The 16,864-nt window shown below is 43.1% G+C and overlaps 1 protein-coding gene across 1 annotated transcript in view; it reads right to left on the reverse strand.

Annotated features, from left to right (window-relative positions):
• The window catches only part of msh3 (mutS homolog 3 (E. coli)), a 378,564-nt gene that overhangs the window by 48,884 nt on the left and 312,816 nt on the right, over nucleotides 1-16,864 (reverse strand). The window contains exon 22 of the mRNA XM_038805383.1: nucleotides 2,547-2,673. Within this exon, the coding sequence (XP_038661311.1) occupies nucleotides 2,547-2,673 (127 nt within the window). The remainder of the gene's footprint in view (nucleotides 1-2,546; nucleotides 2,674-16,864) is intronic.

Consider the following 16,864-nt stretch of genomic DNA (forward strand, 5'->3'; position numbering starts at 1 on the left):
CTCAATTGTTGTGATAACTTATGTACGTTAGCATGTTAGAGCACTAAGAAAGGATGAGGCTACTTCAACATTTGGTGCAAAATGGGCAAAACATACCTGCCACCTGCCCATTGTTGCCTTGGAGAAGTCTGTGCCTCATGTGCATCCTCATTAAAAGATGCAAACCAGTGATCCAATGGATCTTGCCCACTGGGAAAGGCAGGAAGTTGGGGAGCTTCTATGTGAGAAACAATGCTGCACCTCCCAGCCTCAAAATGTTTGGGGCCACTGGATCTCAAAATACAAAATGAGTCCAAATCCATCATAGGGCAATTATCTGCATGTTAAACTGACCTCCTGACCAAAACAGGTGAACATTCTAGCCAATGCTCTAAAGCAGGGTTTTTCAAACTGGGGGTCGCAACCCATAAGCAGGTGTCGGGGGGTTGCGGAGCAATAGGTCACGGTGTTCCTGTTCACGCTCAAAGGCCACGACTGTCTTTTAAGAATGCCGACCGCGACTGGCTTTTAAGTTGAGAATGGTGGCTGCAACCAGCCTTTAAATGCCAACGCTGGAGTCTTCCACCAGAAGCAGCAGCAGGTCATGTGCCCGGCACATACACTGATGTCACACAGCCTGTATGTGCGTGCTATCGGCACAAATTTGCGGATGAGTGATTGCTCCATTTTGTAGCTGCCAGTAAGGAAGCAACAGGACTGTGAAGAACTGAAGATGGGTCATTTTGGAATAAAGAAGAAAGGGCTAGAGACACAAACAAGCCAGGATCTCACAACTGAATCTGTTGGAGAGAGCAGGACAAAGCAGTGTTGATGTGAGCTGCATAAAGAGCTCCAGGGTTTTAATGGACTACCCATTAAGGAGAAACTGAAATCGTAAACAAAGCACTATTAAGGTGATTTATTGAAACGTGGCTTTGTTAATTGTGTTAATGCAAATCAGGATGCAAAGCCCATTTGTGGTATATGCAAGGAAGTACTGGCAAATGAGAATTGGATGATAACGATAAACCTTTTCAATTCTAAACAAACTGAATCTCAAATTGCAAGGGAAGGATGATGGTTGCTTTCGGCAAAGCTTTCCAAAAGTAATTGAAAGTTTGACAAGTGCGCGTACAAAGCCAAAACTATTACATGTTCCTCACACTGCTACAACACATCGAAGGAAACATTGTTAATAAGCGGACTGTCAATAGACTGGCCTATGCCCAACCACCTTCAGCTGCTTCATCAATGACCTCCCTTCCATCATAAGGTCAGAAGTGGGGATGTTTGCGGGTGACTGCGCAATGTTCAGCACCATTCGTGATTCCTTAGATAATGAAGCAGTTCATGTCCAAATACAGCAAAACTTGGACAATATCCAGGCTGGGGCTGACAAGTGGCAAGTTACGAGAGAGGGTCTAACCACTGCCCCTTGACATTCAATGACATCACCATCACTGAATCCCCCACAATCAAGATCCTGAGGGCTACCATTGATCCAAAACTGAACTGGAGTAGCCATATTAATACTGTGGCTACCGGGGCTGGTCAAAGACTAGGAATCCTACGGCGAGTAACTCACCTCCTGACCCCCACAAAGCTTTTCTACCATCTACAAGGCACAAGTCAGGAGTGTAATGAAATACTCTCCACTTGCCTGGATGAGTGCAGCTGTAAAAACACTCAAGAAGCTGGACACCATCCAGGACAAAGTGCAACCACTTGATTGTTCCACTTCCACAAGCATTCAAACCCTCCACCAGTGATGAACAGTGGCAGCTGTGTGTACAATCTACAATGTGCACTGCAGTAACTCACCAAGATTCTTTAGACAACATTTTCCAAACCCACGACCCCTACCATCTATAAGGACAAGAGCAGCAGATATCCTGGAACCCCACCATCTGGAGGCTCCCCTCCAAGTCACTTACCACCCTGACTTGGAAATATATCGCCGTTCCTTCACTGTTGCTGGGGCAATATCCTGGACCTCTCTCCCTAGAAGACCTCTCTCCCTAACAGCACAATGGGTGTACCTTCACCTCAAGGACTGCAGCGATTCAAGAAGGCAACTCACCACCACCTTCTGAAGGGAAACTATAGATGGGCAATAAATGCTGGCCTAACCAGCGATGCCCACATCTCGTAAATGAATTTATAAAAGCATTATTGTAAATAAGTGAACCCCATAAATCTCAGTAGAATGAAAAAACAGACTTCTAATGCTTCAAGTGACATTTAAAGTAACAAAACTAAATATGCTATCCATGTTAACTAGTTCACTTAATTTCCTTCTGTTAGCCTTTTTATTTGAAACAGAGTGGGAGCAAAAGGGTACACTTTGGTGCCTTTCTAAAATTATGCTACAGACAGTATATAAATCCAAGATGATGTTTTGTTATTAATATTAAGGTACCACAGTTTCACTGCAACAAACCAAAGGTCAGAAAAAAAAGAAACGGGAGATTCACTTCCAACGTGATTACAAAGTTGCACATACGGGCTTTCCTTAACCAGGGTATCACAATTTGTTCAGGCGCCCATTCTCAAACCTTCATTCATACCATTTTGTTCATCAACGTCTTCATTCAACAAGAAGGCCATATGATAATTCCTGATATTCTGTGGGTAGCGTTTTTCCAGTTCACACACTGGCGGATAGTGGGTAACAAATAGCGTCAGGGACTTTACCTGAAAGTAAAATTATAATACATGATCACAATGTATTAAACGATCAGCACCAGTGAATCCCACAGTTAATTAATATACATATCCAGTTCGAAACAGGAGAGCTTAAAATTCCAAAGAAGCACAAAAAATTAAAGGACCATAGCAAAGTGTGAAAATAAATCCCTGACCTGCTGAATGAACGTATAGTCACCATAATTACTGCAACAAAAGTAGTGAAGAACTCTCGGCGTTAGCACCATATAAGCCTATGATTAATCCACCTACCCTGCACACCTTGGGTTTGTGGGGGTGAGACCCACGCAGACATGGGGAGATGTGAAAACTCCACACGGGCAGTGACCTGGGGCCGGGATCGAACCCAGGTCCTTGGCGCCGTGAGGCAACAGTGCTAACCATTGTGCCACCATGCCGCCTCTATGAGACTCCTCGAAACACTTGGCTCTATCCTCTATTTGGTCCAAAATGGATGACCCCACACTTGGTTATGTTGAAATCCATTTATAAAATTTTGCTTATTCACTCAATTAATTTATCAATGCCTCTTTGTAATTTTATACTCCTATCTGCACTATTTACCATGCCACCAATCCTGTGTCATCCTCTGGATATTCTTTACCATGAACTCCATTGCCACCTCCAAGAACCTGTGCATTCACTGCCTACATCCCTCAACCATCCTGCAACATCCCTCTGTGTGGCAGCCAGTGTGCTCCACACCATCGGCAGATGTGGGTGCACGAAGACCACATGTATAAAATTGAGCTAATCAGCACTTTAGTGCCAAATGCACAGATTTTTGGTTCAATTTCAAATGATGGCAATCAGCTACTGGGACCAAAACTGTGCGCTAAGTCCAGACTTTTAAACAGAGCTGTCTTATTAGCACAGGAACCATTTAATTTCCATTTTCACTCTTTGCCCAAATGTAATCCCATTTTTTCCAAGAAGCACCACTAAGAGCAACGCAACCATTCATCAGACAAAGGGGCATCGAGGGAGAAGCTGATCATCATAGCCTTCTCCCATCTCAAGCTCTTCTTTACTCACACTACTCAACCATTGCCACTGACATAAAACTGATGGCATTACCATCGATTTAGCATTCTGTAAACTATATTTTGAAGCTTATGACACTATAATAAGCTATGCTCTTTACTTTTACTGTGTTTTTCCAGCAAGCTGTGCCTGTACCCTGATGTGCTCATCACTGTTCAGCAGCACTCACTTGTACCCTCACAAACACCAGTTCAGATACATTCACTCCTGAGTATTTAGGGTAGTGAGACAGAGGAACCAATACAGGGTAATAAACTGCTGCATTGGAGCAGGTTGTGTCAACACAGAAGGAACCTGTTGGATTGAGCACCAGCCCAAATCCATCCTCACCTCTTGAGCTCAAGGATCTGAACCCCATTGGGCTTGATATAAAAAACAAGGATGCTTTAGTAGCAGAGGATCTTACAGCAGGAAAGATGGGAGGAGTTGCCATCACCATCAAGGTATCTTTAAACTGAATTTGGTACTAAGGAGCTTCAGCAAAACAGAGGTCAGTTGGGCTCGGGGAACTAGTTTTTTTCAGGAAATTACTGCTGTATTTTCTGACTATTTCAAGTAGAAGGCAATTACAGTAACTCTATCGAATACAGATTATCACAAAAAACACGATTCTTACTACACTTTGTTGTCTGTTACTATTGGCTAGGTTAGTTTTGTGTGTAAAGAGGGCACCAGAAGTAGGATCAATATACTTCTAATACCGTTCTGTAGTCAAATTCAGCTGAACTCCTGTTATTGAGACAAAAGTTGCAATAAATCATCAACATGTCAGTATCGCCGTGACCCACCTGACCCCTTTCAGTTCTGAATAAAATTATCTTGGCCCCTCATTAAAAATATCTACTTGAAGAATATATAAACAGTTTCCCTGACTGGTGATTCACCAGTAGGTTATTGCAGAAATCTCAAGAATGACATTTCAGTAGTTCGTGGATGGTGAAGGGAAAGGGGAACATTTCAAATAAGTGACCATCAAGAACCTCACTAAAATCCTGCTACAAAGTACCTTACTTCTCTGGTAGCCACCCCAATGCTCTCCTACATTATGTGACACAGGCCAAAAAGCCAAAAATAAAACTCGCCTGCTTTACTTTATCAAGTATTTTACCCGCTCGTTTATCAGTGCACTGTATCCAAAATAAGGGGTTTTGGCAGAAAAAACACACAATTGTACCTTCTAAATTGTGCTACCTTTACAATTGGGTATAAAGGAAAGTGAAGGAGTAAAAACTATTTTAGGATTTGCACCATGTTACAATGTCAGGGCCTCAACAAACCCATTTAAATTAAAGGAAGAAAACATTTCTGTGGAAGAAATAAGAAAGGAAATGGTCACGACAAATAATTATTCCAATTCAGCACACCTGTGATTTTTATAGCTTCCATGACCGTACGATCTTTCACTTAATTGTCTACCGGTTAACCTCAAATTCAAGCCTTCTGTGCATTCCCAATTTTAAATCGCTCCACCATTGATGACCTTTCTACCTTGCTTTCCTCCTTTCAAACATTCCTTAAAATTTGCCTCCTTGATATCTGGTCATCAGACCTAATACCTCCTAACGTGGATTGATGTCATACTTTGTTTTATAATGCTCCTGTGACGTATCCTTGGGATGTTTCATTACATTAAAGGCACAGATTTGTTGTTGCTGTCTATCCCTAGCCCCGTTAAATGAAACCGCAGGCATTATAGTTTTCTATTAAGCATCATTAAGACATCGTTACTCCAGTGAAAGATTAGGATAAAAATTACCTGCAATTTTCCCCAGTTAAATATGGAGATGGATGATTACTATCTGAACAAGGATATTAATTATGTGTAAATAATGAAAAGAGTATGTTCACTTAAGGAGAAAGAACATGAAGTGCTTTTACTTGAAATACTGAATTGCACTGTGTTGCTAAATACGTCAATGCGGATTAAGAATGTGCACTGTCAAGTGTTTACCATATATAGAGATCACACAATGGAAAATGAGCCAATAGTGATAGTGGTCATTAAAGAACTGGAGTCCTAGAATATTCATAAGCCACTTCTGACTACCACTTGGCTTCCTTCCTAGGAGGCAATTATTAGATAATGTTGGGAGAATTGCAAGCACAATCATAACAGGGTACATTCTTAAATTTTTGCTTTTGGAGAAACCTCCTGCTCATCCAATATTGGATAAAGGACAAACCATATGACAATTAGAATTTGGTGGAGGGATCAAGTGAGATAGTGATGAGGTGGACTTAGATATCGTTGACGTACATGTGGAAACTGATGCTGTAGTTTTGGATTGTGTCGCTGCAGGGCAGCATGGCGTTGAGAAATAGGAGGGCGGCCAATTATAGATCTGTGGGTGAAGCCAGAGCTACTAGAGAACCATAACAAGTGATTTTCTAGCTAAAACTGGATAGATAAGAATGGAAAGAGATAAGGCCAGTCCTACACAAATGACAGGGGAGAGGCATTGGTGGAGGATGATGTGGTCAACTGTGTCAAAGGTTATTGAAAGTTAAGAAAAGGGGAGATAGTTTACTATGGTGACAGGCACAGAGCAGAATTTCCCAAAAAATGGCAAAGTATCAGCTACAGTCAAAAAACTGGCGGAACATGCAGGTTTCTCGACGCGATTTTCCCGCACTTTGCCATTTTGTTTGCACGGTCATTGGAAGGGGCCCCAAACTCAAAGTGAAATTAAAGATCCCCCCCATGATAGCATGTTGCCTCCCCCCCCCTCAAACCGGAGGCCAGTAGTGATTCTGTCATGTGTGAGTACATTTAAGAAATGGGTGTTTATCAAATAGCTGCAGTGATGTCAGAGTGTGGGTGGAGCTGGGCTGTCTGTCTCCTTTACTTTCTCTTTGAACTAGCAGCTACAGGGTGTGTTTAGTTTCGTTTTGCAGATTGAGAGCTGCATCCAGCAAAACCAGGTGTAATTCTGATCTATTTCGGCATGAAACGAATGTCTTCAAATCACTTGCTAATTTAAAAGTGTTAACTGCTCTCAGTAGAGAATTTAAACCTGATGTCTATGTTGAAGAGGGTATTTGTCTTATGGATGTTGTAAGGAAAGATTAAGGGTTACTTATAGAGTACTGTATTCTTTGTGGGGATTATTGGTGTTGAAAGTTGTTAAGATGTTTACTGTGGGTTTATAAAGTGTTAACTGGATTCATAAATAAACATGGTTTTGTTTTAAAAGTACGTTAGATCTCTGTTGCATCACACCTGTAAAGTAGGCCCTTGTGCTCCCCATGACCACAATCTATTAAAAGCTGTGGGTCGGGTGAACTCCGTGATACACTTTGGGGTTCTCTAAACCCTAGCCTATAATAATTCCTGTCAGCAGCATGTCAACGGGTTGGATTTTCTGGAAATAGCACATTTCCAGAAGATTCGACATCAAGCCGACTTTGAATATTATATCAACTTAAATGCATGGTAATCAGGTTCACACCCTTATTATGTCTACGGGGAAGGCCCGGAAGTATCGTGAACTGTTTGGCGTCAGCATAGATCCTGTTTCAGGGCTCTCCTGGTATTTTCCCGACAGAGCGAGATTTGAGCCAGGCTGGAAATTCACCCCATAGTCTGTCAACAATAAATGCTGGCCCAGCCAGCGATGCCCACATCCCAACTTGAAACTTTGATAAGGGCCGTTTCAGTACTGGGACAGGAACAGAAAGCTGGTGGAGGGATTCAAATATAGACTTCCATGAAAGATGGGCATGGATTTTGGAGGGGACAACATTTTCAAGGACTTTGGAGACGCTTTTGAGGTGGGACAGTAATTTTAAGGACAGAGGCTTTGAGGTCTTTTGAGGAATGAGTTGACAGCAAATTTGAAGAGGAAAGGACAATACATCAGAGCTAACCAGCTAAAAATTTAGCTAACAGGTGGTAAAGGAACAGAAATGTGGTCAGCAACATTCCCGTCAAATTATATGTGTGGTGCACAGCTATTTTTTTTTCAGTGCATGATCCCTTTAGATTCTTCTGTGTGGCCACACATGCACATTATATATATCAGAACAAGGCCTGTAAGATACTTACCACGCTGCTGTGCATATGCACGGATTAACGGAAGCATTGGTTGTCAACAGTTTGATGGAAATAGAGCCATGGGTGAAGGAGCTGGGTTCCATGGACAAGATAATCTCTGAGGGAAATTAGGAAGGAAACGAGAAGAAGATGAGAGTCCAGGTCTGGGGTAGGGCAGCCTTAGAGGGCATTTGGCCCGGTGAGTCGGCGAAGAGTGTAAAATGGCAGAGGCAGCTGAATGGATGGTATTAATCTTTACGACAAAATGTTCCTGAGCCCCTTGCACTTACCTTCAGAAGTGAGGCTGGAGGACGCTGGGGAGCAGAAGTGTAAAATATTTTTTTTATAGTGGAGAAGAGAACTTTTGGTGGGTGGGGGGGGAAGAGAAAGAGACTTGGAACTAGAGAATGATCCAGGAATAGTGAACAGTTTTGGCCGCAGAGTGCAGGAACCAGAAGTGCTTCATGTGGTGCAAACTGACTGGTAAATGGCCATAAACATTCAAGTTTGTGTCCCTTGGATTAAGTAGGCAGAGATGAGGGCAGTACAGGAGGAACCAGGGTGAGAGACCATAATCGTTTTAATTATGTGCATCAAAGGTAACTGTTTGATTGAACAGATTGGCAGCCACAGAACGCTCATGGGAAATGGTAGGCTAGGCAGGTAAGAACCTAAAAACGTAGATACAGTGCCTTAAAGAGTTATTTCCAGGATGAGCAAAATCACAGAGAAACTAGAGGTAGCTCTCATCTCAACCTGGTACTCCTAAAATACAGTAAATAGAAGTGGTGGCATTCTAAAAGCAGAAAGATCAGGCTAATCAGGCATGACCCGAAATGGATTCATTAACAATTCAAGAGAGAAATAAAAAGGAACAATGAACTCTACAATTTCTAAAAGGAGAAAGAAGCCAGGGATTGGCAGAATGCAGAAAAGTATGCAGGAATAGGTTAGAAACCTGCATTTAGAAGAGCAAGTTCAAACAGAGAAAAAATGTATAGCTTCAGATGGAAACATGGAAAGTCATTTTCCACAGTTAAAAGGACAATGAGTGCTGAGATGGAATCATAAGAAGTGCAAGTAGACTTGAAAAAGAGACATGCGTAAGATAGGATACAGTTTAAATAACTGCTTCCTTCAAATATTCATAGGAGTGCTAACCAGTTCAAAAAATAATAAATCTAAACAGATAAACAGGAAGCAAGTCCAATAACTATACAGTGTCTTTCACAATTACCTGATGTCACAAAACACTTGACAGCCAACAAAGTGCTTCAGAAGTGTAATCATTGTTGGAATGTGACAGCCAAATTGCACGCAGGAAGATCCCCCTGACAGCAATGTGTTAATGATCAGATAATGGGTGTCATTTAACGTGCAGGGGGTGGGGAAGAGTCCCGTTTTGGGCACATTTAGCTGGGTGTTTCTTGACCCCTGCGATGTCAGGAACGACCCCGCTATTGAACGGGACACTTTTTTTTGGCCTCGGCAAGGAACACCCCGCCGAAGCTGTACTCACCTTCATTTCGTGCACTGTTGTGCCTGACGACCCAGAGTCCTATGATGGCCTGGGCAACTTCCCAGATGCCGTTACGCTTGCTCCACGTTTGTGTAGACCAGTGCTAAAGGGTGCCATGGTAAGGACTTGCACGGCATTCGTTCCTGGGCTTCGGGCGTACGACATATTTAAGTGAACCTAACTGCTCACTTAAATATGTAAATCTGGATCACACCCAGCGAGAGCGAGATTGCAATGTCTTGTGAGGCGTTCCAAACATTGCAAATCCAAAGGAGGTATCTCGCGAGATTTAATAGCCTGTCTGCATGTCAACGAGTCAGGTGTGATGAGGCCGTTCTATCGCACCCAACATGTTTTGTGATGTTGACTGAGACACAATTACTGACAGAACACCAGGGATAAAACCCCAGCTTTTCATCAAAATAAAACTATTCAATCTTTTGTGTCCATCAGAGTGTAAACAGGGCCTCATTTGAAAGACAACATTTCTGACCGTTCACTGCCAAGTAATGAATAGGAGTGCTGGTCCTGATCTTGTGTGTTCCTGGAATGGGATTTAAACTCAGAACATCATAAATCAGAGGCAAAAATGCCACCAAGTGAACGACAGCTCAAGTATCAGAGAAGATTATGGAGATTTGGGTGAGTAATGACTCCAACGGAGACCAGACTAGGCTAAAAAAGGTTTATTGCTTAACAGAAATAAAGCCGTAGCGTACAACGCTCTTGTCCCAGCCCGAGACCATCGGGAACTCCCGGTCCGGGTCACAGTATTTGGGTCACAGTGTTTAAGCTCCCACTAGCAAGCCACAAGATTGAACCACTGACGAAAAGATTTGGTTTATGAAGAAAGTTGGAGAAATTGGAGTTTTTAAGCTTTCAAAGGAAACATCTGAAAGGTGATCTAATAGAAGTACACAAGGTTAAAAATGGTTTGGAAAGGACAGCACGGTGGCGCAGTGGTTAGCATTGCTGCCTCACGACACTGAGGTCCCGGGTTCGATCCCGGCCCTGGATCACTATCCGTGTGGAGTTTGCACAGTCTCCTCATGTTTGCGGGGTTTCGACCCCACAACCCAAAGATGTGCAGGGTAGGTGGATTGGCTATGTTAAATTGCCCCTTAATTGGAAAAAATGAATTGGGTACTCTAAATTTTTTTTTTTTTTAAATGGTTTGGAAAACTAAATGTGGAATTGTGAATAAGACAAGGTTCAAATTTATAAAAAAGGAAATGGAGAACAGGTATTCAAAAATTTATTTTCATTCAGAGTGATTAATATTTGGAATGGTTTCTTTGATAAAGGAGAAGAGGTGGAAATGCTGGAATCATTTAAGAACCAGTCAGGTCTTGCATTGCAGGAACTTTAGGGTAATTGAATGACTTATGATGAATCTAAATAACCTTCCTCACCCGAAAAAGTGAATTAATGAAGGAGAGCAAGAGGAGAAACAAGGGACAACAAATTCCAGAGAATTACAAAAATGAAATGGTGAAAAAAATTCAAGTGAAATTATTTCAAGTAAGGTGGTGACCAATTCACAGAAACAATCAACTAGAAATCATTTCTGAAATCATCATTCCTACGGCAATGATTTAGAAAACAGCAACACAAGAATAATAGAAATCAGTAATGAGAAAATGCATTACACGCATCAAAAGCATGTTGCTCCAATACTTTAACTCTCACATCACCTCATTGTATTCTAAATAACCTCTTTGCTTTTGCCCCTTTCTTCAATAGATGATTTAAATTGTCTATGCTTAATTTTGCATAAGCTGTCAATTGCAGTTAATTGCATCAAATTGCAAACTTTTATTGGCTTATTTAGAATGGCAAACAATACAAAGTAACAAACCATGGGCCAAAGGTTTTGCCAACAAAGATTGTTAAACACCTCTTTATCCCTGTCCCACCGTGCGCATCATTGTTTGCAATTATGCCATGTTGTACGGTTTTAATCTAACATAATACAACTTGTAAAAATAGAAATGCGTTGCCAGGATACACTGCTAAAAGCCCTTGCAGCAATGAACCAACATTGACATGAAACACAACTGTGAATGTTGATCAATCGGCATCCCTACAGCAACGGCTTGAAGCTGTCAAAAATGTTTATTCAGCAAGAAAAGAAAAATCATCGGCAATGGTGGCAGACCTGTGGTAACTACAAAGTTAGGATTTCCATGAAAAAAAACTTTTTCATATGACGGCACATGCCACTTTTCACAATGCACATCATTCAAAAAATACTATAAAGAACGCAATTACAAATTATGCCGGACAATCATTCTGGATTAAGACACACAAAATTATAGAAATGTCCAGTGTTAATCTCCCAACATGGAAATAGCCATTTCAAGTAACAGAATAAGTATATATCCTACATACAATTTCAGCTGAAGCTGCAGGGCAAGTGAGTACAATATGTCAAAACAACAAATTAATTTTAATCAGAGTTTCCCTGACTACTGTTGCAGTTAAGGTTGGTTTTATATTTTTCCATTGTGACAGCAGGAATTGACAAGAATAGACAAGGAAAGACTCTTTGCTCCACGGGGCATCCAGTAGAAAGAGCATAAAACTAGAATTTGAGCTAAACTAGTTAAAAGTGAATTCAGAAGAGATATTCAAAACCAGGAGGTGGTTGGACATGGTAGATAGGAAGAAATTGTTCCTATATCTAAAAAGTTCAAGAATGTGACAGCACAGATTTAAAGTGATTTGCATAAGAAGAAAATACAATGAGAACACAAACTTTTTCACACAAGTGGTTCAGGTCTGGAATTCACTGCCTGGAAGTGAGGTGGAGGCAGGTTTAAGCGAGGCATTCAAGAGGGCATTAGATAATTACCTGAATAGAAATAATCCACAGGGGTACAGGTAAAAGGCCGGAGATTGGCACTAAATTATGATGCTTGTCTGAAGACCTGGTGCAGACACAATAGGTCAAATGTCCTCTTTCTGGCTCTAACAACTAGGGCGACATGGTGGCACAGTGGTTAGCACTGCTGCCTCACAGCTCCAGGGACCCGGGTTCAATTCCGGCCTCCGGTGACTGTCTGTGGAGTTTGTACTTTCTCCCCATGTCTGCGTGGGTTTCCTCTGGTTGCCTCCCACAGTCCAAAGACGTGCAGGGACTGGCCATGCTAAATTGCCCCTCAAGTGTCCAAAAGGTTAGGTAGGGTTACTGGATTGCAGGAACAGGGTGGAGGCTTGGCTTAAGTAGGGTGCTCTTTCCAAGGGCCGGTGCAGACTCGATGGGCTGAATAGTTTCCTTCTGTAGAGTAGGGATTCTCGAAAACGTAATAATAATCTTTATTAGTGTCACGAGTAGACTTGCATTAACACTGCAATGAAGTTACTGTGAAAATCCCCGAGTCACCACACTCCAGTGCCTGTTTGGGTACACAGAGGGAGAATTCAGAATGTCCAATTCACCTGACAAGCACGTCTTTCAGGACTTGTGGGAGAAAGCTTTGCATATGGTGTGTGGAATGCACTGCTTCAGAAGGCCATGGATTTCAAATCAATTGAGCTACTTAAAAGCAAGTGAAATATTTAATCGGCAACTAAGAGTACAAAGGGGTATGAATAAAATAAAGGTCATTGCGATTTAGGCAAAGGTAAGGTGCCCTGGCTCATAAAATGGCAAAGCATACTTCACAGGTCAAATATCCTTGTGTACTCATGATAATGTATCCATATAAACTGTCTCTTTCACTTTTCTGAGCTTAAGTGAATGTCCCTTTCTTGTAGAGGGATTGTGATTATGCCAAATATATGATTAGTGTTCAAACTTTCTCTGCTGGCAGTGTTTTCACTCACAAATGGTGCTCAGCTGCAAGGCAAGCTCTCAGCCAGCAGTCAAGTAATTTTTCCAAAATGTAACACAGAGGACCATAAAAGCAGCCAGAAAATTGAACAGGTCAAAATCTTGATAACTTTGGAGAATAAGACCAAAAACATTTCACCACAAAATGGAAACTTACTGGGCCAAATTGTCATTTTGCTATTGAATTAACAAAATAAGCCGGTAATTTATGCATTGTTCGTCCCGAATCAGTACAATGTTGTTCAATCATTTCTATTATTTATAACCTTTTTATTTTTCGAGCACAGCAACTACCAGTCAGTTTAATCCCAAGAGACTACACCCCCCTCGTTCCCATCACAATTAAACCAGAGTTAAGGGTGGCATCAGGCAGCCTACCTGCTAATAGGTCAATTGAGGCTCTCGAGCAATTAAGGCCCACTTCCAATGGCAGGAGAGGTCCAAACCAAGTGGCCTGCCCAGCAGGTCGGCTGGCGTTTCCCCCTTAACTTACCCCCTGAACTCATTGGATGGAACCCCCACCACCACCACCCTAAACATGTAACCCCACATGCTCCACCCTGCTAGGTTGTCCTCTCCCCAATCTAAATCGCTAGACCCCCACCAACTTCACCGAACCCGAAAGGCAAGGGTGGGATTCCCCCGTACCCGGCGGGACGGAGTGGCGTGAACCACTCCGGTGTCGGGCCGCCCCAAAGGTGCAGAGGAATCCTCTGCACCTTCAGGGGCTAGGCCAGCGCCGGAGTGGTTTGCGCCCCGTCGGCCGGCGTGGAAGGCCTTTGGCGCCACGCCATCTGGCGCCGAAGGGACTCCGCCAGCCGGCGCCGGTCCGAGCATGCATGGGTGCGTCAGCGGCTGCTGACGTCATCCTCGCACATGCGCAGGGGGGATTCACCTACGCGTCGGCCATGGCGGAGGCTTACATGGCTGGTGCGTAGGAGAAGAGTGCCCCCACGGCATAGGCCCCCGGGGACTAGATTGCCCCGCGCGCCCCCCCCCCCCTCCCAGGATCCCGGAGCCCGCCCGCGCCACCTGGTCCCGCCGGTAAGGGACCTAGTCCAATTTACGCCGGCCGGACCCGCATAGAACCAGCGGGACTTCGACCCATCGCAGTTTGGAGAATCACCGGGGGGGGGGGGAGTGGCTGCTGCGAGCGGCCGCTGACCGGCGCTGCTCCCACCCCCGAAGAATCTCCGGTTACGGAGAATTCGGCAGCCGGCGGGGGCGGGATCCACGCAGACGCCCAAGGCTCCAATCAATTGCAGCTCGCCTCCTCACCGTTCAAGTGCAGTATCAGCAGTGGCCACATTCCCACTGGTGCTACTGATGTATAGAGGCCCGTCAGCCTCTCATTATTCAGCAGCTCTCTGAAACAGGACTTCCTGCCCATCCTAATTGTCCTTGGAAAGTTATAGTGAGCCACCTTCCTGAATCACTGCAGTTTATCAGGTGTAGGTGCAACCATAGTGTGAACACAATTATTTGATGAGTGTAACATGGTTGATTTGGTGTTTATGGATTTCAAATGGCCGTTAAAAAGTACCACATAACAGACTTTCCAGGAAAGTTGAAACCCATGGAATAAAAAGGAAAGTGGCAGCATGAATACAAAGTTGGTTGAATGATAGGAAACGGAATGGGTTCCCACAAGACCATCTGCTTCTCTTGATATGTCTTAATAATCTATTAATATATACAGGCACAATTTCTAAATTTGCAAATGGCCCAAAAATTGGAAGTATTGGACTAGAAGGGTGGTCAAATGGGTGAAATTAGGTGCAGACAAATATGAACTGGTAGATCTTGGTAGGAAGAATAAAAAGTACCAATATAAAATAAAGGACATAATTCTAAAGAGGGTGCAGGAGCAAAATGATCTGGGGGCAAACAAACTCAAATCCTCGAAAGTGACAGGGCAGGTTGGGAAAGTGGTTAAAAGGCACATGAAATCCTGAGTTTTGTAAAGAGAGACAAAGAGTAGAAAAGCAGGAAGTAAGGGCAGCACGGTGGCCTAGTGGTTAGCACAACCGCCTCACGGCGCTGAGGTCCCAGGTTCGATCCCGGCTCTGGGTCACTGTCCGTGTGGAGTTTGCACATTCTCCCTGTGCCTGCGTGGGTTTCGCCCCCACAACCCAAAAAATGTGCAGAGTAGGTGGATTGGCCACGCTAAATTGCCCCTTAATTGGAAAAAATAATTGGCTAATCTAAATTTATAAAAAAAAAAGAAAAGAAAAGCAGGAAGTTATAATGAATCTTTACAAAACACTGATTCGCTCTCAAGTACAGAACTGTGTCCAATTCAAGGCATTTTAAGAAACATATGAATAAGAAGCCAGTGTAGGCCATTCAGCCCCTCATGTCTGCTCTGCCATTTAATAAGATGGTGGTTGATTTGATAATCACTTCAAATAGGCATGCCACCTACCCCATATAACCTATCACTCCGTTGCTTACCAAGAGTCTGTCCAGCTCTGCCCTTGAATATTTTAAAGACTGCTTCCACCGTCTTTTGAGGAAGAAAGTTCCAAAGAGTCATGACCCTCTGAATGAGGAAGTTTCCCTCATAAATAAAAACAATCCAGCACAGAAACAGGTCCTTCGGCCCTCCAAAACAGCGCCGCTCACGAGTCCTATCGAGACCAACTATCTGTATCCTTCTATACCCAGTCTTTTCATGTGCCTATCCAGATAAGTCTCAAAGATTGCTAACGTATCTGCCTCAACCACCTCACTGGGCAGTGCATTCCAGGCTACCACCACCCTCTGCGTAAAAAATGGCCCCTGCACATGAACCTGTCCCCGCACCCCCCAACCTTGAACTTGTGCTCCCTTGTAGTTTTAAATTGCACCCTGGGAAAAATCCTCCAACTGTTCACCCTATCTATGCCCCTAATAATTTTATAAACTTCTATCAGTCACTCCTCAGCCTTCATCTCTCTAGGGAGAACACTCCCAGTTTATTCAATCTCTCCTCGCAGCTAATACCCTCCATACCATACAACATCCTGGTAAACCTTTTCTGTACTCTCTCCAAAGCCTCCACATTCTTCTGGTAGTGCGGTGACCATAATTGGACACAGTATTCCAAATGTGGCCTAACCAACATGCTATATAACTGTAACATGATTTTCGAGCTTTTATGTTCAATGTCCCATCCTATGAAGTCAAGCATGCCATATGCTTTCTTTACCACCATTTCTACCTGTACTGCCACTTTTAAGGATCTGTGGACCTGCGCTCCCAGATCTCTCTATGTCTCTATGCTCCTGATGGTTCTGCCATTTATTTTATAGCTCCCAGCTGAATTGGATCTACCAAAATGCATCACCTCACGTTTGTCCAAATTAAAATCCATCTGCCATTTCTCTTCCCAATTTTGCAGCCTATATCCTGTTGTATTCTCTGACAATCTTCATAACTATCCACAACTCCTGCAATCTTAGTATCATCTTCAAACTTGCTAATCAGACCCGCTGTGTTTGCTTCCAAGTCATTTATATATATTACAAAGAGCAGAGGTCTCAGAATTGATCCCTGCGGAATGCCACTAGTTACAGAACTCCATTCAGAAAAACACCCTTCCACTGCTGCCCTCTGTCTTCTATGGCAAAGCTATTTCTCGATCCATCCAGCTAGTTCACCCCTGACCCCATGTGATTTAATCTTTTGCAACAGCAAGGGACCTTATAAAATACTTTACTAAAGTCCATGTAGACAACATCCAGTCCTTCCCTCATCAATCATTTTT

The sequence above is a fragment of the Scyliorhinus canicula genome, chromosome 8 (assembly GCF_902713615.1).
Source record: "Scyliorhinus canicula chromosome 8, sScyCan1.1, whole genome shotgun sequence".
Classification (NCBI taxonomy): Eukaryota; Metazoa; Chordata; class Chondrichthyes; order Carcharhiniformes; family Scyliorhinidae; genus Scyliorhinus; species Scyliorhinus canicula.